The sequence below is a fragment of the Phyllostomus discolor genome, chromosome 1 (assembly GCF_004126475.2).
Source record: "Phyllostomus discolor isolate MPI-MPIP mPhyDis1 chromosome 1, mPhyDis1.pri.v3, whole genome shotgun sequence".
NCBI lineage: Eukaryota > Metazoa > Chordata > Mammalia > Chiroptera > Phyllostomidae > Phyllostomus > Phyllostomus discolor.
Window position 1 is genome coordinate 105,487,119 of NC_040903.2, and position 23,405 is coordinate 105,510,523.

Sequence of the window (23,405 nt, forward strand, 5' to 3'; positions counted from 1 at the left end):
TACAAAATTAATTCCAAATCAGTTTAGCTGCTTGCCTTGTAATGTATCTGTAACTGTTCATTGGTTGATTCATTCTGAAGCAATGAAGCTCGATTTATGTAAGCCTCTGCCTGGACTGGATCATCATCCTCTAGATATAGCCTCGCAATCTTCAGGTATGTCTCCAGTTTATAATCCACATTGTACTGTCTAGGATAAAACAGAAAAAGAAAGAATAACTAATTATTTTATCAAGAAATTATTAGGGGTGGTAAAAAAAAGTTATCTCTTCCATATATATTGTGTTAATATAATGAAATAAAAAACTCTTTAATGCATCATATACAAAAACTAAGAAATATATACAAACTAAGTTTTATAGAATTTTTATTATTTTTATCATCATTGTTCATGTTACATTTTATCTTCTAATTTTCAGGTAATCTCACAAGTCAATGATCTTACAAGAAAAATTGCCCAGTTCAGGGATATTTATATATATAACTGATGAGATGATAAGGAAGTACAACCATACTGGGGAAAAAATGGCAATGTGTTCTCTAACCATCCTTTGACTCCTTTAAATTGTACTCCTTTATAGTGGGTACTCTTTACTCACTATACAGGTGGGACAAAAGTAGGTTTACAGTTGTGAGCATGTGAAATACAGAGTTTATTTTTGTGTCTTTATTTAATTATTGTATTATTTTTCCATACAAACAACTTTAAACTTCCTTTTGCCCTACCCTGTGTTTTACCTCTAGAAAATAAATCTCAAATCCCAAGAAAATAATCATGGATGTACACATATATGTATATACAAAGATATTCATTTGTAAAATGAATAAATATCCGTAAGTATCTGTAATAGGAAAAAATGGAAATCACCAATTATATTTATGGTAATCAATTGAGTTGTGGTATGTAAAGATGATAGAATACTATATAGTTATTATAATAATTACTATGTGATAACAGTCATCACATATTTTTTGCAAAGTGAAAAACTGAGTAAAACAATTAAAATATAGCTCTTCACACATATATTAAAATAATAGCAATTATCTCTGGGTGGTGAGATTATAAGTGGTTTTCATTTCTTCTTTATCACACTGCTCATATTTTATGCAGGAAATGCATAACTGAAGACTCTACATAATCAAAAAAAAAAACCACATAATTCAAGATTAATCCTCACAGAAAAATCAATCTTATTTACCAGCAAAAGTCCTGGTAAATGGGATTAATTTAAATAGAGAAGAGAACTACACATTACTCAGTCCTCTTCTCTGTCTATATTCCCTACCTTAGAGATCTCATCCAATCTAACAGCTTTAAATTCCACCTATATATCAGAAACTCCCAATGCGTATCTCTAGTCCAGACTTTTCTCAACTCCAGACTAATATATTTCAACTCCCTACTATATATATTTCCACTTAGTTATCACATGTATGAAACAAAACTCTTGATCTTCCCTCAAAACCTATTCTTCATCACTCAATAGATGGCAACTCCATTTTTCCAGTTGTTTAGACCAAAAATTAGGACTAATCTTGGTTCTTTTTCTTACACTCCATTATCCAGCCATCAGGAAATCCTTATCTCTACCTTAAAAACATTCAGAATCCAAAATTTCTCAAAATCTCCATTTCATCTGCAGTAGTGTGTAAGGCCTCCTAACTAATGGTCCTATTTCTGTCATTGCATGCCTGTAGTTTATTTTCAACTCAGTCATCAGAGTAAGTCTTAAAAATATAAGTCAGATGATGTCAGTCTTCTGTAAAAAAAAAAAGTTCCAATGGCTCCACCTCATTTTACTTAAAGAAAATCTAAAGGCCTTACACTGACTTACAAGACCTCACATAATCTGGTCTCTAGTACTCTGATCTCATCCTCCACTGCTCTCTCCTTTGTTCATTCCATTCCACCCATAATGGTCTCCATGTTCTTCTTCTTTTTTAAGATTTTATTTATTTATTTTTAGAGGGGAAGGAAGGGAGAGAGGGAGAGAAACATCAATGTGTGACTGTCTCTTGTAGCCCCCACTGGGGACCTGGCCTGCAACCCAGGCATGTGCCCTGACTGGGAATCAAAACTGCAACCCCTTGCTTCATAGGCCCGCTGAGCCATACCAGTAGGCTCCCTGTTGTTCTTAAAACACTCCAAGCATGCTCCCATTTTAGAGCCCTTGCAGCAGCCATCTTCTCTAAGAGGACCTATAAGTACTGTTCCCTCAGAGAGCTCATAGCCATTCCCTTACCTCCTTCAAAAGTCTGAGAAGGTGGTATCAGTATCACCCTACCACTCCATCACCCTATTCAATGATAAACCTGTCCCCCACTTTGCCCCTTGTTTTTCTCCATAGCCCTTATCACCTTCTAACATATTGCCAACTTTATTTCTTAAATTGTTCATCATCTGTTTCCAACACTAGAATGTAAGAAAAAAACAAAAGCAAACAATTATACATATCCTTTGTATGTGTTGTGTGTATATATCTATATATATGTACAAGTATATAGATATGTGTACCTATACATATATATGCATATGTATTTATACCTATATATAGATATATAGAGAGAGATATACATATCCATCCAATATCCACTATTTACTATACTTTTGTCCTGTTTCCAAAGGAATTCCCACCAACACTTGGGCAGCATTTCTCCAATCTTCTTCTTTCTCATATATAGATGCAAGATGCTGTCTTATAGAAGCAACCTGAAATAGTAGGTATAAATGTTATATCAACTGACATCAGTTAATTAATTATATAAAATAAGTAAATAAGTTTATCTATTGCAACAATGCTCTAATTCAACATATCAAGCTAGCAAGTATAAATAGTAAAAATTTATCTAGACCACCCAAATTTTTCTATGAATTTTGTAACAGAATAGCAAAAGAGTAAACTGAAGTAACACACTGTTACAATGTGGATTATGGCAATAACTTAGTTTATTAAGTTTTGCTTTTATGTTACTGAATAGATAATGCTAGAGTTTTCCTGTTATCAGCATTATTAACAATTTAACTGATTTTTAAAAATTGTCTATAAAGTAATTTTGATATATGAAATCAAACTGTAACTAATGAGCAAACATCAGTTGGAGTTATACTCTAATATTTATTTTGTTATATATTGTAAAATGCTGTTTAACAGTTTTGACAAAATAAAATTAAATGATTATTTCCTTTAAAAATTTAGTATCTCTCTCCCTGGCTGGTATGGCTCAGTGGATTGAGCACCAGACTGCAAACCAAAGTGTCACTGGTTTGATTCCCAGTCAGGATGCATGCCTGAGTTGTGGGCCAGGTCCCCAGTAGAGGGCGTTCAAGTGGCAGCCACACATTGATATTTCTATCCCTCTCTCCCTCCCTTCCCCTTTTTAAAAATAAATACAATCTTCTAAAAAATGAATAAAAATTTAGTATCGCTCAAAATAATTGTTGCTATCTCAAGTTAAAAAATCACTGCTCCAGATTTTTACCTGCTCTTCAAATGAAATGACTCTGGGCTGGATCTTTTCCAAGGTGAAATGATAGATTTCTTTGGCTGTGCTATCAGGCAAGTTGGGAAGATGTGTGCAAAAATCCGTCAGCAACTGTCGAGAGATCACGAGGCTGACATTCTCATTTACCACTTATCAAAAAAATAAGATAAAAAAATGAATAATTTATAAATTTTTTATTATACAATCTTTACCTAAAATTAACACTAAAAACAATATATATTAGTGCAACCTATAATGCATTATTCCTGGATTTTCACATACCTATCATCTCATATTACAGAATAAGTTTTCCTTATACCTAATTACTTGATTACATAAGAAACACCAAAGTAGCAAAACTACTATAACTTTTCTAAGAAATTGAAATAGTTGGCAAAAAAAAAGTTTTAACAGTTGAGAATTTATATTATTCCTTTCTCTTCTTTATTTTTATACAAAGTAAAGGCACAGAAACACTCGTATTTTTATTTATGTCCTTATATCTCATCTAGCTACAGAAAGGAGTTTAAAGAAGAAAACAGTGAAATAATTTCATGAAATTTAAATAAAGCAAGTAGTGACAGTTACTACCACTTACACTTTCCAATAAAAGCAACAAAAATGAAATTAAGTAAGTACTAGATGTACTGGCATATTTTATGACATTATTTATAAACATTTATGAGGTTATTATTATACATGATTAAGAAAGTAAGTTCCGGAGCCACACTGCTTCCACCATTCCCGATTGTACACCCTCAGACAAGAAACTTTCCCATGCTTCTTTTTCCTCATCTGTAAAATGTGGACAAGATTGTTGTGAAATTTAAACGCGGTGCACATAAAGCACTTTGAACAGTACCTGGAACGTAGCACTCAACAACTGTTATTATTAATACTATTATTACATTTTTTAAATGCATCATGCTTGTGAACCATGCTTAAACTGTCTTAAATTAGCAGTTACTATGAAAACACAATGATGATTCAATAACTGTTCAGTTGACATAAATGATTTTAACAGAAGAATGTTTTTGTTAATGGTTCTTTGGATTCAAAGTTTACATAAAAGTCAAAGTTTACAAAAAGCACCATTCTTTTGCTACTTCAGTGCAATATTCTCAATAAAGCCAGTCTTAACACTTTTTCTGAAGCCAGTTCTTCTCACATTGCAAGTCCCAATTTTTTGAGGCAGTAACTTACAGGCCTTATAAATAATCAGTTTATATTCATTGGAATTCTTTTTTAAATACTGGCTGTGACCTAGAAAACAGTTTCACTGTATGGTCCATTGGACAAATAAGTGTTAGAAAGAAATGACTACATAAACTAGCACTTCTCAGGGAAATATAAGTATTATAAATAAAGACTATAAGTCAGAAAAGTTAGTGTCCAGTCAGGGCTCTGCCACTCACTAACTGAATGTCCTTGAGAAAATCTTGAGATTCATTTTACATTATACAAGAATATCTATTATCAATACTATGTAGTCACACAATTATTAAAAAGAATGTGTGGGATGGATGTGAAAAGCATACTATAAAGTTCTATCAAGTATCATTGATACTACTTTTTTGTTCTTTTTTTTTCCCCCCTTCTATCTTTGATGTTGTTAATTCAGTATCCAATCCAGCCTGGATTTTTTTCCCTTGAAGATTTCTCTCTTTTTTTTTAAATATATTTTATTGATTATGCTATTACAGTTGTCCCATTTCGCCACCTTTATTCCCCTCCGTCTTGCACATACTCTCCCCCACTTTAGTTCATATTCATGGGTTGTACATATAAGTTCTTCAGCTTCTACATTTCCTATACTATTCTTAACCTCCCCCTGTCTATTTTCTACCTACCATTTATTCTTATTCCCTGAACCTTTTTCCTCCTCTCTCACCCTCACTCCCCCGTTGAAAATCCTGAAGTGATCTCCATTTCTGTGATTCTGATTCTGTTCTAGTAGTATGCTTAGTTTGTTTTTGTTTTGTTTAGTTTTTTTTGTTGTTCAGTTGTTAATAGCTGTGAGTTTGCTGTCATTTTACCATTCATAGTTTTGATCTTCTTTTTCTTAGATAATTCCCTGTGGGAGGCCACTCTGCATGATGTGGGCCCAACTCCCACTGGACCCACACACACAGACGGGTTCTCCTATGGGGAATCAGGCCTGCAATGTGCCTAGGCCGCTTTGAGCCTTGCTTTTTACTAAAACTCCCTCACCCTAAAATGAGGCAGCAAACATTTACTGCAAAGCAACTTCCTAAAAACCCATGCTAAACTTTCCAAGGACGAGTGTAACTGGTTCAACTACTTCCGCCATTTCATTTGCAAATATCCCTCTTCTGTGCTGTGATTAGCAGCATTGGATCCTTTGTCTTCTGTAAAAGGTAACCACCTAAAGCGAATCTGTGCAAAGTAAATGAGGACCATAATGTAATGTGTGGGGAAATAGAAATAAAGGCCTATCATGATGGAGGTGGCGGCTGTTGCTCCCCTTGAAAGAAAAGCCATGCTGTCCCTTCCCTTTTCCTCCACCAGACTCAGTAGTCCGTGTGAATGTCTCATTTCATCCATAATAACACAGACACTGTGGGCCTGCATCAATTCCCTTTAATAATTTCATATAATAAGGGCGTGGTAAGGATGAACTCCTTTAACTTGACCTTATCTGGGAAGCACTTCATCTGCCCTTCCATTCTAAAGGAAACCTTTGCTGGATAGAGTAATCTTGGATGTAGGTCCTTGCCTTTCATAACTATGAATACTTCTTTCCAACCTCTTCTTGCCTGCAAGGTTTCTTTTGAGAAATCAGCTGATGGTCTAATGGGAATGTCTTTATAAGTAATTCTCTCCTTTTCTCTTGCTGCTTTCAAGATTCTCTCCTTATCTTTAATATTGGGTAATGTAATTATGATGTGTCTTGGTGTGTTCCTCCTTGGGTCCAACTTCTTTGGGACTCTCTGGGCTCCCTGGACTTCCTGGAAGTCTATTTCCTTTGCCAGAATGGGGAAGTTCTCCTTCATTATTTTTTTCAAATAAGTTTTCCATTTCTTGCTTTTCCTCTTCTCTTTCTGGCAACCCTATGATTCGGATGTTGGAATGTTTAAAGATGTCCTGGAGGTTCCTAAGCCTCTCCTCATTTTTAAAAATTATTTCTTCATTCTGTTCTGGTTGGATGTTTATTTCTTCCTTCTGCTCCAAACTGTTGATTTGAGGTCAGTTTCCTTCCCGTCACTGTTGGTTCCCTGTACATTTTCCTTTATTTCATTTTTCATAGCCTTCATTTTTTCCTCTAATTTGTGACCATATTCAACCAATTCTGTGAGCGGCCTGATTACCAGTGTTTTAAACTGTGCATTTGATAGGTTGGCTATCTTTTCATTAACTAGTTGTATTTTTTCTGGAGCTCTGATCTGTTCTTCCATTTGGGCCACTTTGGGGCGGGGGGGCAGGGTCTCCGGACACCTGTCACATAGTTAGGGGAGGAGCCTTAGGTGTTCACCAGGTCAGGGCAACCCACTTCGCTGCGTTGTGATGCTGTAATGCAAGAGAGGGGTCTGAGAGGAACCATGCCACTTACTCTGCTCTCTGCCGGTTTTCAGTCACTTCCCCTGCCACCCACAATCAAATTGGGCCCTTCTGGTGCTGATTCCCAGGTGGGTTGGCTTCTGTATATTCTAGGACCCTGTGGGTCTCTCCAACAGACTCTCCTGTGAGGATGGGAGTTTCACCTGCTACCACCTCAACTCCCACAGGTGTTTTCAGTCAGAGGCTTTGAGGCTTTATTTCCCTGCACTGGAGCCCTGGGTTCCGAGGTCTATCTCACTCCCCAATAGTTCCTCCCTGTTTACCTGCACCTGAATGTGGGAATGCCCAGTCCTCCAGCCACAGCCTTGCTGCAAGTCCTCTCCACCAGGCTACCCATCTCTGCCCCTCCTACTGTCTCTGCCCCTCCTACTGGTCTAGATGAATGTTTCTTATTTAACACCTTGGTTGTCAGATTTCCATACAGTTCGATTTTCTATCAGTTCTGTTTGTTTTTTGTTTTTAAATTTTTTGTTCTCCCTCTTTTGGTCGTGAGAGGAGGCACAGTGTATCTACCAACGCCTCCATCTTGGCCAGAAGTCCCAGCCTGGATTTTGAGTAATTTTCTAGATAACTGAAGTCAGGGAGCGGGGAACAGTGTCTTAAAGAATGGATATTTCTAGTTCCTATTCAAAAGGAATGATCTTAGCAATAATAACAGTTCACACTTATATAGCACTTATTATATGCCAGGTACTAATTCTGAGTACTTTAAAATGTATAATAACTCATTTAATCTCCCAACAATTTTATAGGGTATGTATCATCTCCTCACTTTATAGATAAGTAAAGGAGGCAAAAAGAGGTTAAATACCTTACCAAGATGGCATAGCTAATAAAATAGCAGACTGGGATTTAAATTCAGACTATTTTTGTCATTATTCTATATTGTTCCCCATCAGTTACTATTACTGGCAACTATAGAAAATCTTAATTGGGAATGTAACTCTGAAGACAATTCATGACAAAAATCAAGTTGTAAATAGTTTAAATTCTAAATGTAGAATTTAATTCATCAATTTCAATGTAGTGTGAGGCAAAAGTAGGTTTACAGTTGTTTGTATGGAAAATAATAGTCATAAATAATAATAAAAGAACAAACTATGTTTTGGATACTCAAAACTAAACCTCCTTGTGTCTCACCCTGTATATAAATTTAATCTCATGCACTTATAATGATGATTTGATATAAAACAAGGCTTAAGCAAGCTTTATAGTCCTATTCACTAACACAAAGCAAACACAGAATTTTCATTCCACTTACTTGCTTCCACAAAAGCTTTCAAAGCTTCTAGCTGTTCTGCCCCAGATAACTGAATGGCTTTTTCCAGGATCTGACGATACCTAAAACAATAACAAATAAAAATAATGTTCAGAGGCCACTATATATTCTAATGTTAACTTTGATGTTTATTCATTTCTATTTACTCTGGCATCTTTCACAGTGCTCTCATTTTGTTTTTCTTTATAGTATACCACAGATTTTTTTTTCTTTTTAAATTTGAGTCCATGACAAGAATCTAATAAGTTACTAGATCTAAGATGCCACTTTTGCTTGAGAGTTTGTTTTGAATTAAAACTAAAAAGCCAATCTATGATTCTAAGATTCCAGTTCTTCTAGTTTGTTTTACCATATACCATACTTTTAAAAAGTTTTCAAGCCCATCATGAGAAAAGATAAATGTATAAGTTCCTAGACCCAAAATGCCACTTTTGCTTGAAAGCTGTAGTTTTGAATTTAAACTAAAAAGTCAATTTCTTTTCAAATGCCTTAAAAGATAAGCCATTATTTTCTTCAATTATATATTACACAGACACACAAGAACATTATTCAAGGAGACCCAGAACCCCTTCCTCTTGTGGACCTAATAAATCTAAGGGTCTAAACAAAAGAATAATGTCAACTAGGCAATGAAATTCAATATTAGAAATTGAATGTCTTAGTGTACAAAATAAACTCCACCAAGCCAAATACACTCATAGAACACCATTTATGCTGTCATTAGTGCCTATTAATTCTTTACTTGCATTCAGTTCTAATAACTATTCTGCCTAATATTCATGACCATATAAGATTCAAATTAGCATTCTTTTTTTAAATTTTATTTAAGTCATTGTTCAAGTACAGTTTTCTGCCTTTTATTTCCATTCCAGCCTACCCTCCCGAGATTTTGCCCATGTGTCCTTTATACTTGTTCCTGTAAACCCTTTCCATTCTCCCCTGAAATTCCCTCTTCTCTCCCCTTTGGTCACTGTCAGCCTATCGTCTATTTCAGTGTCTTTGACTATATTTTGCTTGTTTCTTTATTTTGTTGTTTAGGTTCCTGTTAAAGGTGAGATCATATGGTATTTGTCTTTCACTGCCTGGCTTATTTCACTTAGCATAATGCTTTCCAGCTCCATCCATGCTGTTGCAAAGGGTAGGAGCTCCTTCTTTCTTTCTGCTGCATAGAATTCCATTGTATAAAATGTACCATACTTTTTTGATCCATCATTTACTGATGGACACCTAGGTTGTTTCCAGCACTGAGCTATTGTAAATTGTGCTGCTATGAACGTTGAGGTGCAAAGGTTCTTTTGGATTGGTGTTTCAGGTTTCTTAGAATATAGTGCCAGCAGTGGAATTGCTGGGTCAAAAGGCAGATCCATTTTTAGTTTTCTGAGGAAAAATTAGCATTCTTAAAAGGATGGAGGAAATGCTAAAAACAGAAACAACATAACTATTAAGCAATGGCAAATTCCTTCCTACAATAAAAATTCCATAAGGGCAAAAACTGTTCTTTGTTTTGATCACTGCTATATCTACAAAGCTTGGAACAGTACTTGACACATCATAAGCACCCAAATATTCAACAGTATTGGTAACATTTCATTGCTTTATTTCATTTTATTTGTTGGTAATTATTCAATTAAATGGTAAGTACATGACTACTATTTTTACTTCATTTGTCTTAATCATAATACTTAATAAAACCATTAGTTAATGCATTTTACAAACCTAATAGCATTGCAATTATTCAGAATGTCATCCAGAATAGTTAAGAAATAAAAATTCATAAATAGGGTTCAAACTCATTCAAGTTTATGACTTGTATTTTGTAGGGCATATCCTCAAGCTATCATTCATCATTTACTGATTCTCAGTTCACACAATAGTGTTACAACCTTGACTATATGATTTTTCAAAACTACAATGAATAAAACTGACTTTGTAAGATAGCAGGTATACTGACAGAAAAGATAGCAAACTCCAAAACATATGAACTATTCTAAGAAAGCAAGGAAATACTGTTAAATTTTAAAATAAGAACTGTTACTTTAAAAATTACTACATTTCCCTGGCTGGCGTAGCTCAGTGGATTGAGCGCAGGCTGCGAACCAAAGTGTCACAGGTTCGATTCCCAGTCAGGGTACATGCCTGGGTTGCAGGCCATGACCCCTAGCAACCGCACATTGATGTGTGTGTGTGTGTCTCTCTCTCTTTCTCCCTCCCTTCCCTCTCTAAAAATAAATAAATAAAATCTTTAAAAAAATTACTACATTTGAGGCATAAAATTCAGTTATCCATCTCATTCTCTAAACACACACACACACAATATTCTCCATATCTATATTTATACCCTTACTTTACTGCCCTGGGCACACTTTAAATTAATATAATCAATTATTTATTTTTTTTGACTGGCTAATTTTTTCTTTAATTTGAAGATTTTGTTTATTTATATTTAAGAGAGAAGTAAAGGGAGGGAGAAAGAGAGGGAAACGTCAATTTGTGGTTGCCTCTCATGTGTCCCCTACTGGGGACCTGGCCGGCAACCCAGGCATGTGCCCTGACTGGGAGCTGATCCAGCAACCCTTTGGTTTGCAGGCCGGTGCTCAATCCACTGAGCCACAAAAGCCAGGGCTGATTTGCTTATTTTTCATATTCAATTAAATCAGAACTTATGGCTGAACTCTTATTCTTACATCCTCATAGATTATTTTGTACTAATAATATTATATTCAAAGATGACAATGCCTCACTTAGTGAAATTTGATGATTAACGTAAGTTTTAACACACAGTTTCATAACTCATAAAGCAACTAATGTGTAATACGAATACACCAAAATAAATTTCAAAAGTGACCCTAGCAGGACAGTTCAGTTGGTTGAAGCATTCTCCTGGGCATGAAATGGGGGGAAGTTGGGCACATGGTTGGGTTGCGGTGTGTCATGGTAGGATCATGTTGCTCTCTCACATCCATGTTTCTCCCTCTCCCTCTTCCCCTTCTCTCTCTTTCTCATTCTCTCTCTCTCTCTCCATCACCCCCCACCCAAGGAATCAGTAGGTATATACTCCAGTGAAATTTAAAAAATAAAAATTAAAAATAAAGTGATAAAAAGCTTTATATCAACAAATTATATAATTTGCCAGGGTCTTAGAAATTGCCTACTCAAACTCTTGACTTTTATAGATTAAGGTACAGAGCTGGGGTACAGGAGCCTTGCTCCTTCTCTATGTAAATTCTAGTATGTAAGACCAGAACTTACTTTTTCACAATAAAAATAAGGAATGACTAATAAACCGATTTTACATAAGAGATTTAAATAGCCATTTAATATTGCTATAAAAAGTTACCCAAAAATGCTAATTGAGCACCTAGCCTTTTGAAGATGCTATATGAGATTCTGTGTATGACATCAAAAATTTTAAATAACCTTAGTCTTTTAAGATCTTATAGCTCTTAATAAAAATAAAAGAAAAAATCAAATATGTCAAGTATTAAATTACAATAAAACAAAAACAGAAGTTACAATAAAACTGAATAGTGTAAGAAATATAAGTAAGGAGGCAATATTTTAATTCAAAAGCGAATAAAACCAAAATGGGTTAGATTAGTCAGAGAAGATTTTAAGAAAAATAATAATAGCTTTTTATTAAACACTCAGTATGTACTCAGTGGAAAAGATGGGAAAGCAATTGACATTAAGAACATGGCAAGTTCCAAATATTTTTTCCTTAAAAAATATTATGGAGAAAAATAAATTTCATTAATTAAGGTACCTTGCACCTGTCCTATCCATTTATCAACAAATGTTTGTTGACTTCCGACCAAGATGGAGCCGTAGGTACCATTGTGACTCCTCACACAACCAAAATAAGGACAACAATTTAGAAACAAAATAACAACCAGAACTCACAGAAAATTGAACTGTATGGAAGCCCGGCAACCAAGGAGTTAAAATAGACACATTGATCCAGACCAGTAGGAGGGGGAGAGTCGGGCGGGTGGGTGGAGAGGAGTGGTGGCAAAAAAAGTGGTGGCACTGGGCACCCAAGGCAGCATCTGACAAACCCTGGGCACCCAAGTCCGCAGCAGGCGGACCCTGGGTGCACAGGTGGAGGCTGGCAGACCCCAGGCTTGGGGTGGCAACAGGCAGACCAAGCAAGGTGGCAATTGTGAAGCAGGGCAAGGTGCACAAGGCAGCTGGCTGACCTGGTGGTCCCACATTCTTGCACAGATAAACCAGGCAAAACTGGGGAGCAAGACAGACCATACAACCCAGGGCTCCAGCGAGGGGGAAATAAAGCCTCAAAACACTGATTGAAAACACCTGTGGGGGTTGAGGTGCCGGGAGAGGCTCCCAGCTTCACAGGAGAGTTCGTTGGAGAGACCTACAGGGTCCTAGAACATACCCTAACCAACCTACAAGGGAATCGGCACCAGAAGGGCCCAATTTTCTTATCGGTAGTGGGGGAAATGACTGAAAGCCAGCCCTGAGCCAAGCAAGTACCATTGTTCCCTCTCAGACCCTACCCCCACATACAGCAGCATAACCCAGCAACTGGGTTGCCCCACCTTGGTGAACACCAAAGGCTCCGCCCTTTCACTATGTAACAGGTGCGACAAGACAAAAAAAAATGGCCCAAGTGGAAGAACAGATCAAAGCTCCAGAGAAAATACAACTAAGTGACGAAGTGACAGCCAACCTATCAAATGCACAGTTCAAAGCACTGGTGATCAGGATGCTCACAGAATTGGTTGAATTTGGTCACAAATTAGATGAAAAAATGAAGGTTACACTAAGTGAACAGAAGGAAAATACATAGGGAACCAATAGTGATGGGAAGAAAACTGGGACTCAAATCAATGGAGTGGACCAGAAGGAAGAAACAACCAACCAAACAGAAAAGGATGAAGAAACAAGAATTCAAAAAAATAAGGAGTGGCTTAGGAACCTCTAGGACATCTTTAAACATTCCAACATCCAAATTATAGGGGTACCAGAACGGGAAGAGGAAGAGCAAGAAGTGGAAACATTATTTGAACAAATAATAAAGGAGAACTTCCCTAATCTAGCAAAGGAAATAGACTTCCAGGAAGTTCAGGAAGCTCAAAGAGTCCAAAGAAGTTGGACCCAAGGAGGAACACACCAAGGCACATCATAATTACATTAGCCAAGATCAAAATGAAGGAGAGAATCCTAGAATCAGCAAGAGATAAGAAGACAGTAACCTACAAAGGAGTTCCCATCAGACTGTCAGCTCATTTCTCAAAAGAAACCTTGAAGGCAAGAAGGGGCTGGAAAGAAGTATTTGAAGTCATGAAAGGCAAGGACCTACATCCAAGACTGCTCTATCCAGCAAAGCTTTCATTTAGAATGGAAGGGTAGAAAGTGCTTCCCAAATAAGGTCAAGTTAAAGGAGTTCATCATCACCAAGCCCTTATTATATAAAATGTTAAAGGGAATTATCTAAGAAAAAGATAAAAGACATGTATAGTAAAATGATAGCAAACTCACAATTATTAACAACCACACCAAAACCAAAAACAAACACAACCTAAGCAAACAAGTAGGACAGGAACAGAACCACAGAAATGGAGGTCACATGGAGAGTTAGCAACAGGGGAGTGGGAGGAAGAGAGAGGGGGAAAAGGTACAGAGAATAAGTAGCATAGACGGTAGGTAGAAAATAGACAGGGGGAGGCAAGAATACTATGGGAAATGTAGAAGCTAAAGAACTTATGACACACAGACATGAACTAAAGGAGGGGAATGTGGGTGGGAGAGGATGTGGAGGGGAATAGAGGGGGGAAAATGGGACAAGTGTAATAGCATAATCAATAGAATATATTTTAAAAAAGAAAATTAAAAAACAAATGTTTTTTGAGCATTTATTATGTATATGTATCTGAGCTAAAGTACAGTAAGTCAATTCATGGTTTCTTAGCACTTGAAAGGAATCTGGAGGTAAATAAAACATACAAATGAAAATGTACCCCAGTCACTATGTAGGACCAAAATGAGTGAACTGGGCATGTATAATAGAACTTTCATTTACAGTAATGGTGAACTAGATGATTAGACCAACCCTACCTTAAATAGATAGATGATAGATAGATAGATAGATACAAAAAAAGCATAAAGTCCTAACAGAAAGAGGAAACAGGTGAGAACAAGAACATAAAGAGATGAGTAACAGCTTCTGCCTTAAAATATTTGCTGACTCTGGAAAGACAGCTGAGAGGTAGAGTCATTTTTGGTGGAGGAGTGGGTGGGTTCTGCTTTGGGACATTCTGCCATCTGTTAGAAAAACTAAGAAGCAAGTTGCAATTTCTAGCATACTAATAGAGCTGGAAGAACAGGGATTTCAGTTCTTTGCCTGCCAAAGGATAAAACACTAGCACTTTGGAAGTAAGGTTACAAAATCTATTCCAAGGATCACCAAGGTAAAGCAAAAAATTCTGAAGTCTAAGTCCTAGACTGCTAGCACCCTCAGGTGCCTGGCAGAAAGAAATGAAAATCCTCTCTGAAAGGTCACATCCTAGGCCTCCTACTGTTCCTAAAAATACATTTTTAGATAATTTGCTCAACAAAGATTACACATGACAATATGAGCTAAGATCAACAAAAACAACAGCCAGTAACAAGAGACTCCAGACACTGGAGTATTGGAGAGACCATAATACAATCATGTATATGGAGATAAAGGCAAGGTTTAAATTTCAGCAAGAAACTAGGAGTCATAAAAAGTGTCATTTGAGCCCTGGCTGGTGTAGCTCAGTGGATTGAATAAGAGCTGTGAACCAAAGGATCACCAGTTCAGTTCCCAGTAGGGGCACATGCCTGGGTTGTGTGTCAGATCCCCCGGTGGGGAGCATGCGAGAGGCAACTAATCTAAAAATAAATAAACAAAATCTTTTTTTAAAGTGTCATTTGAAAAAAGAACCACCAAAACCTATAAAACTACAAATGTACTATAACTAAACTTAACACCTCAATGGAGTTTTTTTTTTTTCCCAAGATTTTATTTTTAGAAAGAGGGGAAAGGAAGGAGAAGGAGAGGGAGTGCAATATCAATGTGTGGTTGCCTCTTGTGTGCCCCCTACTGGGGGCCTGGCCCACAACCCAGGCATGTGCCCTGACTGGGAAGTGAACCGGTGACCCTTTGGTTTGCAGGCCAGTACTTAATCCACTGAGCTACACCAGCTAGGGCTCAATGGAGTGCTTAATGGCACATCTGAAGAGCTGATAAGCTAGAAAGCAGATCAGAAGAACTTATCCAGAATAAAGGATTAAAATGGTAAGTTTAGAAGACAGAGTAACAGACACAGAGGTCACAGTAAGAGAACATAACAGGGGTTTCAGTAGAGTCCTAGAGGAGAAAATGGAATAGAAAAGAGGCAACATTTAAAGAGATATAGCTGGAGACATCCAGTCAAGCTGGCAGTGTAGGCAGACATTGCTCACCTCTTTGCACAACCACAACAAAATTACAACTAAAATAGAACCATCGCTCAGAACTAACACAAATCAAGTTAAATGGAAGTGTGACAACTACAGAATTAAAGAAACTACATCCATCCAGACTGGTAGGAGGGGCCCAGAGGCAAAACAGGCTGGTCCCACATCCACATGTGGTGGATAAAAATTCAGGAGGGATATCTCCAGAGCCAGGAGTCCCAGCCCCACACCAGGCCTTCCAGCCCAGGGTTCCAGTGCCAGGAAGATAAGTCCTCACAACTTCTGGCTGCAAAAACTGAGTCAGTAGAAGAAATTGCTAGAGCCCCAAGCAGTTCCTCTTAAAGACCCCACACACAGGACTCGCCTACTCAGACTCACTCCCTCTGGGCCCTAGCATGGGAGAGGTGGCTTGAGGGGTACCAGTGTTGTTCAGGGAGAGGCTGAGGTATGTGGCATCAAGGCGAGCAGAGGCCACTGTCCCTTTTCTGGGCCCTCTCCCCACAGAGCTAGCAGACTCGTGTCATATCTAAGGTTCGGTCAACCTGGCTAACACAGTTTGACCAGCCTTGGAGATCATCAGAGACTCTGCCCCACTGAACTTATGGGCCTACCAGCGTTGCTTTTCTATGTGAATGGCTGGTCTGAAGCTTTGTAACTTCCTAAATCCTACCAACAAACAAGCCAAAGCTGGCTTCAGTGAGCCCTGGGACCAGAACTAGCAGCCTAGATTCACAGCTTGGCTTTGCTTGGAAATCCCCAAGCCCAGCACAAGTAGCAGCCACCTCAGATTCCTTTATAACTCAGGCAGGGTGGCCCCAGGCAAAACACAGGTGGCAGCTGATCTTGGCCTGCAGCACCTGGGAAACCCCAGGGCCAGTGCACCCAGTGGAAAGCTACGACCATATTGGAGCACCACCACTCTGGCCCTGCACAGATGATCCTCCATGGAAGGTGGAGGTTGGTAGTCAGTGGTCAGTCAATCCTTGCAGCTGACTGGCCTGGGTAAATCCCTCCCACTGATCTGCCAATAGCAATCAAGGATCAATGACAGGAAGAGGGTGTACTCAGCCCACACAAAGTGTGCACCTCAAGTACCCAGCTTTGGTGATGGGGAGGCTGTGCCACTGGACCCTACAGGGCACTTACTACATTAGGCCACGCTACCAAGACACGGAGTCAAAGCACCTGCACCTAATACATAGAAACAAACACAGGGAGGCTGGCAAATGAATACAATAAGAAACATGGCCCAAATGAAAGGACAGATCACAAATCCAGAAAAACAGCTAAATGAAATGGAGATAAGCAACCCATTAGATGCAGAGTTTAAAACACTGTTTATAAGGATGCTCAAGGAACTTAGTGAGGACTTCACCAGCATAAAAAAATCCAGTCAGAAATTAAAGACACACTAACTGAAATAAAGAACAATTTATAGGAAAACAATAGTAGAGTGGATGAAGCCAAGAATCAAATCAATGATTGGGGAGATAAGGAAGCAAAAAACAACCAATCAGCATAATAAGAAGAAAAAAGAATAAAAAAATGAGGATCATATAAGCAGCCAGTGGGACAACTTTAAGCAATCCAACATTCGCTTCATAGGGGTACCAGAAGGAGAAGAGAAAGAGCAAGAAATTGGAACTCTATCTGAAAACAATGAAAAAAAAACTTTCCTAATTTGGTGAAGGAAAAAACCATGGAAGTCCAGGAAGCAAAGAATCCCAAACAAGATGGATATAAAAAGCCCACCCCAAGACGCATCTAATTAAAATGCCAAAGGATAAAGATAAAGAGATGGGGGAGTGGAATGGGTGAGAGGTGCGGGGATTAAGAAGTACAAATAGGCAGTTACAGAATAGTCATGGGGATGTAAAGTACAGTATAGGAAAGGGAATAACCAAAGAACTTACACACATGACCCATGGACATGAACAATGGTGGGGGGGATTGCCTGAGGGAGTAGGGGGTCCTGGTTGAAGGAGAGCAAAAGGAGAAAACATCAGGACAACTGTCATAGCATAATCAATAAAACATAAGTTAAAAAAAATAAAGAGATATAGCTGAAAACTTCTAAGAACAATGAAAAAAGCCAACCTATTGATTCAAGAAATAAAATGAAACTCAACCAGGATAATGTGGTAGAGTATTTACATAAAGAGGCCACAATTCTTTTATTGTCTCTATGTCCCTTAGCAATGTGAATGTGACTTCGTAGTTCCACAACAAGAGGTGGTTTATTCCCCACTCTTTGATCTGGGCTCGTTTTGACCAATAGACTGCAATAGAAGTGAAGTGCCTGTTCTGAAACTGAACCTCAGGAGGCCTTATATATGTTTTTATCTCTTGGAACCCTACTGTTGCCACATGAACAAGGTCAAGCTAACCTACTGAATAATGAAATATGTAGCTCAGTCACCTTCACTGCCCCAGCCAACACACAGAAGCGGAGATGCCTACCTGACCTGCAGCTGACTACAGGCACATGTGGGAGCCCATATGGAACCAAGACCATGTGGAACAGAGAAGAAACATCAGCTGGGTCCAGCCCAAACTGGCAACCAACAGAATTATGAACTAAGGAAATGATTGTTGTTGCAAGCCAGCAAGTTTTGCAGAGGTTTGCTTCACAGCAAAGGTAACTGACATAAATAAGTAAAAATATACCCACATAGACCTTTATTATGACCTCATAATGAAGTTGCCAAAAATTAAAAGACAAAAATCTTAAAAACAGGTGTTAACATAATTTTTTAAGACAGAGAAATAATTTCCTAATGAGATTTATCTTTAAGCATTCTAAAGATTTCAACTTTGTGTTAAGTGGGAAAAAATGTGGGAAAGACAGGCATTCTAAGCACCAAAAAAGAAAAAAATCACTATCTGAAATGTATTCCAGTTTGGACTGCAATTTTCCAGTATGGAAAACAATATAGGACCAAAAGGTAAATATGTTTGGACTTAAGGGCTATGAGCCAAGCAAGTTGTATTCTGGCTTCACCACTAGCTATGTGACCTTGGAGCAAGGTATTTCACTTCTGCACTTCAGTTTTCTCATATATAATATAAAAAATATTACTTTTTAAGGCTTATGAAAAAAGTAAGTAAAGTTGCTTTTGGTGCAGAGTGAACACTAGATGTTAGGGAACTTCACTCTTGAGATGGGATCCACTAAAACTGCTGGGTGCAGGAATAACAAAAAACTAGAGAATCTGAGTTAGAAGGGGCCTTTAAGGTCATGCAATCTATTCTCTGAGGTGTGTGTGTGTGTGTGTGTGTGTGTGCCTGTGTGTATCCTCTATTGTTTAAGTTTTATTCCATTCTAATCCAAAGTCTACCTCTTTAAGGCAGAGGAATTTATTTTCTTCCAAACAGCTTTTCTAATAATCAAAGGCAGCTAAAACACCTGCCGTTACTTTCCTTTCTCCAAGATAACTGCTTATAAAATAAAATGTTTAAATATTTTTTTAATTCACTAATTTTTTAGAGAGGAAAGAGAAGGAAGAAGAAACGCTGAATTGCTATTCCACTTATTATGCATTCCTTGGTTGATTCTTGTAAGTGCCCTGACTGGGAATCAAACCCAAAACCTCAGCATATCAGGACAACAAGCTAACCAACTGAGCTATTCAGCCAGGGCTAAAATGAAATATTTAGACTCCAAAGATCCAGTATCTTCCTCTGTACCCTCCATAATCCAGAACTGAAAAGAAAAGAAAAACATAAAAGGTTCTATTTTGCCCTGGCTGGTGTAGCTCAGTGGATTGAGCGAGGGCTGCGAACCAAAGTGTCGCAGGTTCGATTCCCAGTCAGGGTACAAGCCTGGGTTGCAGGCCATGGCCCCCAGCAACCGCACATTGATGTTTCTTCTCTCTCTCTTTCTCCCTCCCTTCCCTCTCTAAAAATAAATAAATAAAATCTTTTTTTAAAAAAAGGTTCTATTTTATAGGATTAACTCAACAGATACCTATCATCCATACCTCTTTATGACAAAGGTAAAAAGTATATGTATGGGGCATAAGAAAAGCAACTAACCAGGTCCTGTGTGTGGATGGGTATGAGTGTATACTGGTGGTTGTTCAGAGAAGGCTTTAGGAAAAAACAACATATGAATTGAGTTTTGAAAAACCAAGTAGATTTTAGCTAAGTGAATAAGACAAGGCTATCATAACAGCCATCTATTCAAATGTTCCCTCTCAAGGAGCTCCTCCTCTTCTAAAGCTTTGTATGACAAAACAAACAAACACAATACATATATGTACAAAAGCAGTGTACAAATTTGCAAAAATGCTTTTCATATAGCCAATTATCACTATCAATTATCAAAACTATCAACTGACACTGCCGTGTTAATTCATAGTTATGAGAAAACATTTTTAATTGAAGTTTTGGCAAGAAAAGCAGTATAGGTTAAAAATGTGCTTTTTAAAGTAGACAAACTTGGATTCAAATTTAAGCTCTAAACCTTCGTAGAATTTACTGAATCAATATTTATTGGCCCTGGCCAGGTAGCTCAGATGATTAGAGCATAATCCCAAAACATGGAAGTTGCAGGTTCAACCCTCAGTCAGAGCACATATAAGAATCAACCAATGAATGCATACATAAGTGGAATAATAAATCAATCTCTATCTCTCTCAAGTCAATAAATAAATATATATATATTTATTGAAAACTACTGTTTTAGATATCCTGTTTATTGCTAGGAACACACAGTAACAATATTCTAGAAACATTTTTTTCCATCATTCCTTAATATGGAACCCTTTGTCACTCAGCTCCCAATATAAACCCAGAAATTACTGATATGTTTCAAGAGTGTTTCTATCATAAAGCATGTAGCTGGAGGAACTGTTTTGTTATGAGAATAAATATCCTGACACATTCTTGCTCAGATAGGACCAGATATATAGCTGCAGGCAAGGCCAAGCCTTTATTCAGAAAGCAATGGCTATCAGTTATCAAGCACATTATTTCATTTAATCTTCACAATAATCCAATGGGGTAGACTGTTACAGTAATGGCCTCCAATGAATTGTGCCTCCCTCTGACCATGTACCTTTGCAGTGTAATTTGGCCACTCCTTCCATAAAGAGGTAAACTCACTTCCTCTCCCCTTAATCTGGGCTGGTCTTGTGACTTACTTTGACTAGTACTTGAGAACTGATGTTGTGAGACTTCCAAGTCTAGCCTTATGAAATCTTAAAGTTTCCACTCTCACCCTCTTGGTTCTGTAAGGAAGCCTCAGCTAAACTACTGAATGAGAGACCGTGTGGGGAGAGAGACCCAACCAGAGATGTATGGGTATCCATTTTAGCCCACTAGCCCCACCTAAATTGCCAGCTAACTGCACCTGCATGAGTAAGTCCAGACAACATCAGCAAAACAGCCCAGTTCACCCAAAAACTCCTGAGAAAAACAGTTGTTTTACAACTAAGCTTTTGGTCTGTTACACAGCAATAAATAACTGAAGCAGCCAATAATATAGGTACTATTGTTTACCTGCAATTCAGAGCTGAGGAGTAAGTGCTTAAGTTTCAGATATCTGCAAATACATGACAACTATACTTCTTGTGATAACTAATGCACTTACTTTTTTCAATAAAACATAAAGAAAAGCAGACATGGGGCAAGATCTAAGTTAGTTTTACTTTCATCCAAACCTATAAAAAAGTATATGCAAAAAGTATTGAGCTATGAAGGCATAGTCAAGTCATTTTCCAACCCAAAGAATAACTCAGTATGTAGTTAATAAATGTTTAATAATAATAGTAACAAAGATAATCTTATGGCACTTTCTAAGTGTCAGGTGCTGTTCTATGTGATGTAAGTGTGACACAAGTGTATATACACACACATATTGTCCCTGTCAACAAGAAGTCATCTAATCATCACCAGTTTCCTGAGGGGGGAATTGCCACAGAAAGTAAAGCCCAAGATACACAGCAAAATTTCTCACTGATAAAAGTTTATTACACTTACCACCAAAGAAAAGGTTGCTCTGCTATATAAATTAGTCAGTTTCAATGCCCAGGTAAGAGCAGGCATATACCATTAATATAGATCAAGTGATCTCAGCTGTCCGGATGTAAATATCAGGCTTAATATGAGAAGCATACTGTACACAGAATGCATGTCCATTATAAAGCAACAGCACTGCGAAATCTACAAAGAGAAATGGACAATATCTATAGCTATCTATGATTAACACTGTTGACAGGCACATGTCACAATTTTAACTTGGAGTGACCTAAAACTTCTACATAAATTGCGACAAAATTGCCAAACAATCCAGATACCTGTTCTATTCATCCTGACCCATATTATGAGGACATCAGCCCATGTGCTCTTCTTCAGAGTTGGTGGCGGATAGTACACATGGTCCAAGTGGTTTTAGAGGACATGATAACCGGCTATACCTCCTCAACCCCCCACAACCTCAAGAAATGACCTCGCTAAAAAATTCTGCATCGAGGTCCCAAAAGAATTTCCAATTGAAAAAAAGTCCAAAGAGATACACAATTCGGTGTGAGAGGCCAGCCAGCGATAGGAAGTGCCACCAGGGAAGGCTGGGAGGGCCGTGGGAACAGTCGTCCCTCAGAGCGCGTTTCCAGAATCGTAGGAGACGAGTAAGGATGCTGTCGAGAGCGGAAAAGGTTGCCAGTCACCGCAGGTCTGTGGCCCCAAGGGCTCCCTGCACAAGGTCCCCTCCAGCTTTCTGCTGCTTCCAACATTTGCCTCCACAACCGCAATCAGGCCCGCCCCCTTGATCCGCAGGCCGACTACTGGCCACACACCCGAAAGCCGCCGGCAACCCAAGGAAAACAGCTCTGTGGCTTCCCTCCTCACCTCCCATGGCCCTCGGAAATACTCACTTGCCCGCCAGATCTTTATGAGAGCCGCTCGAATTCATGAGCTGAGCCAAATCCTGTCGCACAGCTGCCGCCATCTTTCTTTCAGCTCAGCCAAGCATGCAGGCCTCAGAACCAAAAAGAAAACGAGAATAGTCCTCCAGAGCGCAGCCAGAGGGAACCCGAGATGCCACCGAGTAGCGTCTGTGTGGGCCAGAGCGCCAAGTGTGTGAGCTTGCGCTTGGTCCGCCCCTAGGGTTGAGTAACGCGAAGCTCCACCCCTGAAGTCCAAGGCCCGCCCAGACCTCTCCCGTAGGCTCAAACTCGCACGCTCCCACTTCGGATTGGCGGATAAACTCAAGGGGTGGGTCATTCGTGCAACTCTAGTTAGTTCCGGGTAAGCAAAAAAACGAGGGCGATTTCATTAAGTTCCGTGTCTCGCAAATATGGTTTACTATCCTTGTTCATTTAAAACATCTTTTAAACTACCTATGGTTAAGAACGGATTGTTTTTATTGCCAGTTTATCAAAGACAGGTACTTTTGTACAGCACGATTTAAAATGTCCACATTCTCTCTCGTACTTTGTACCCTGTTTATGGGTTGATCGTATATCCCAATTTGTCCAGGACAGTGCCATTGTTGTCCAGATGTAATTGTAGATAACGCGCCCTCTCACTTTGGAAACTGTACTATTTGGAAGAAAACTTACGCATTCATTATATCTTTTCATGTAATTGTATTCATTACTTATATAGCCTTACAGATT

General features: G+C 38.3%; 1 protein-coding gene across 3 annotated transcripts in view; it reads right to left on the minus strand.

Moving 5' to 3' along the window:
* COPS4 (COP9 signalosome subunit 4) overlaps positions 1 to 22,918 on the minus strand; it is a 41,855-nt gene extending 18,937 nt beyond the window's left edge. Inside the window, exons 1-5 of one of the 3 annotated variants that reach the window (XM_036027192.1) lie at positions 22,662 to 22,918; positions 8,323 to 8,402; positions 3,480 to 3,631; positions 2,606 to 2,709; positions 36 to 189 (exon numbers count right to left, since the gene is read on the minus strand). In XM_036027192.1, the coding sequence (XP_035883085.1) occupies positions 36 to 189; positions 2,606 to 2,709; positions 3,480 to 3,631; positions 8,323 to 8,402; positions 22,662 to 22,735 (564 nt within the window). In that variant the 5' untranslated portion in view covers positions 22,736 to 22,918. The remainder of the gene's footprint in view (positions 1 to 35; positions 190 to 2,605; positions 2,710 to 3,479; positions 3,632 to 8,322; positions 8,403 to 22,661) is intronic. The other 2 variants (XM_028506561.2, XM_028506563.2) reach the window with 2 other exon arrangements.
* Between the last annotated feature and the right edge of the window lie 487 nt (positions 22,919 to 23,405).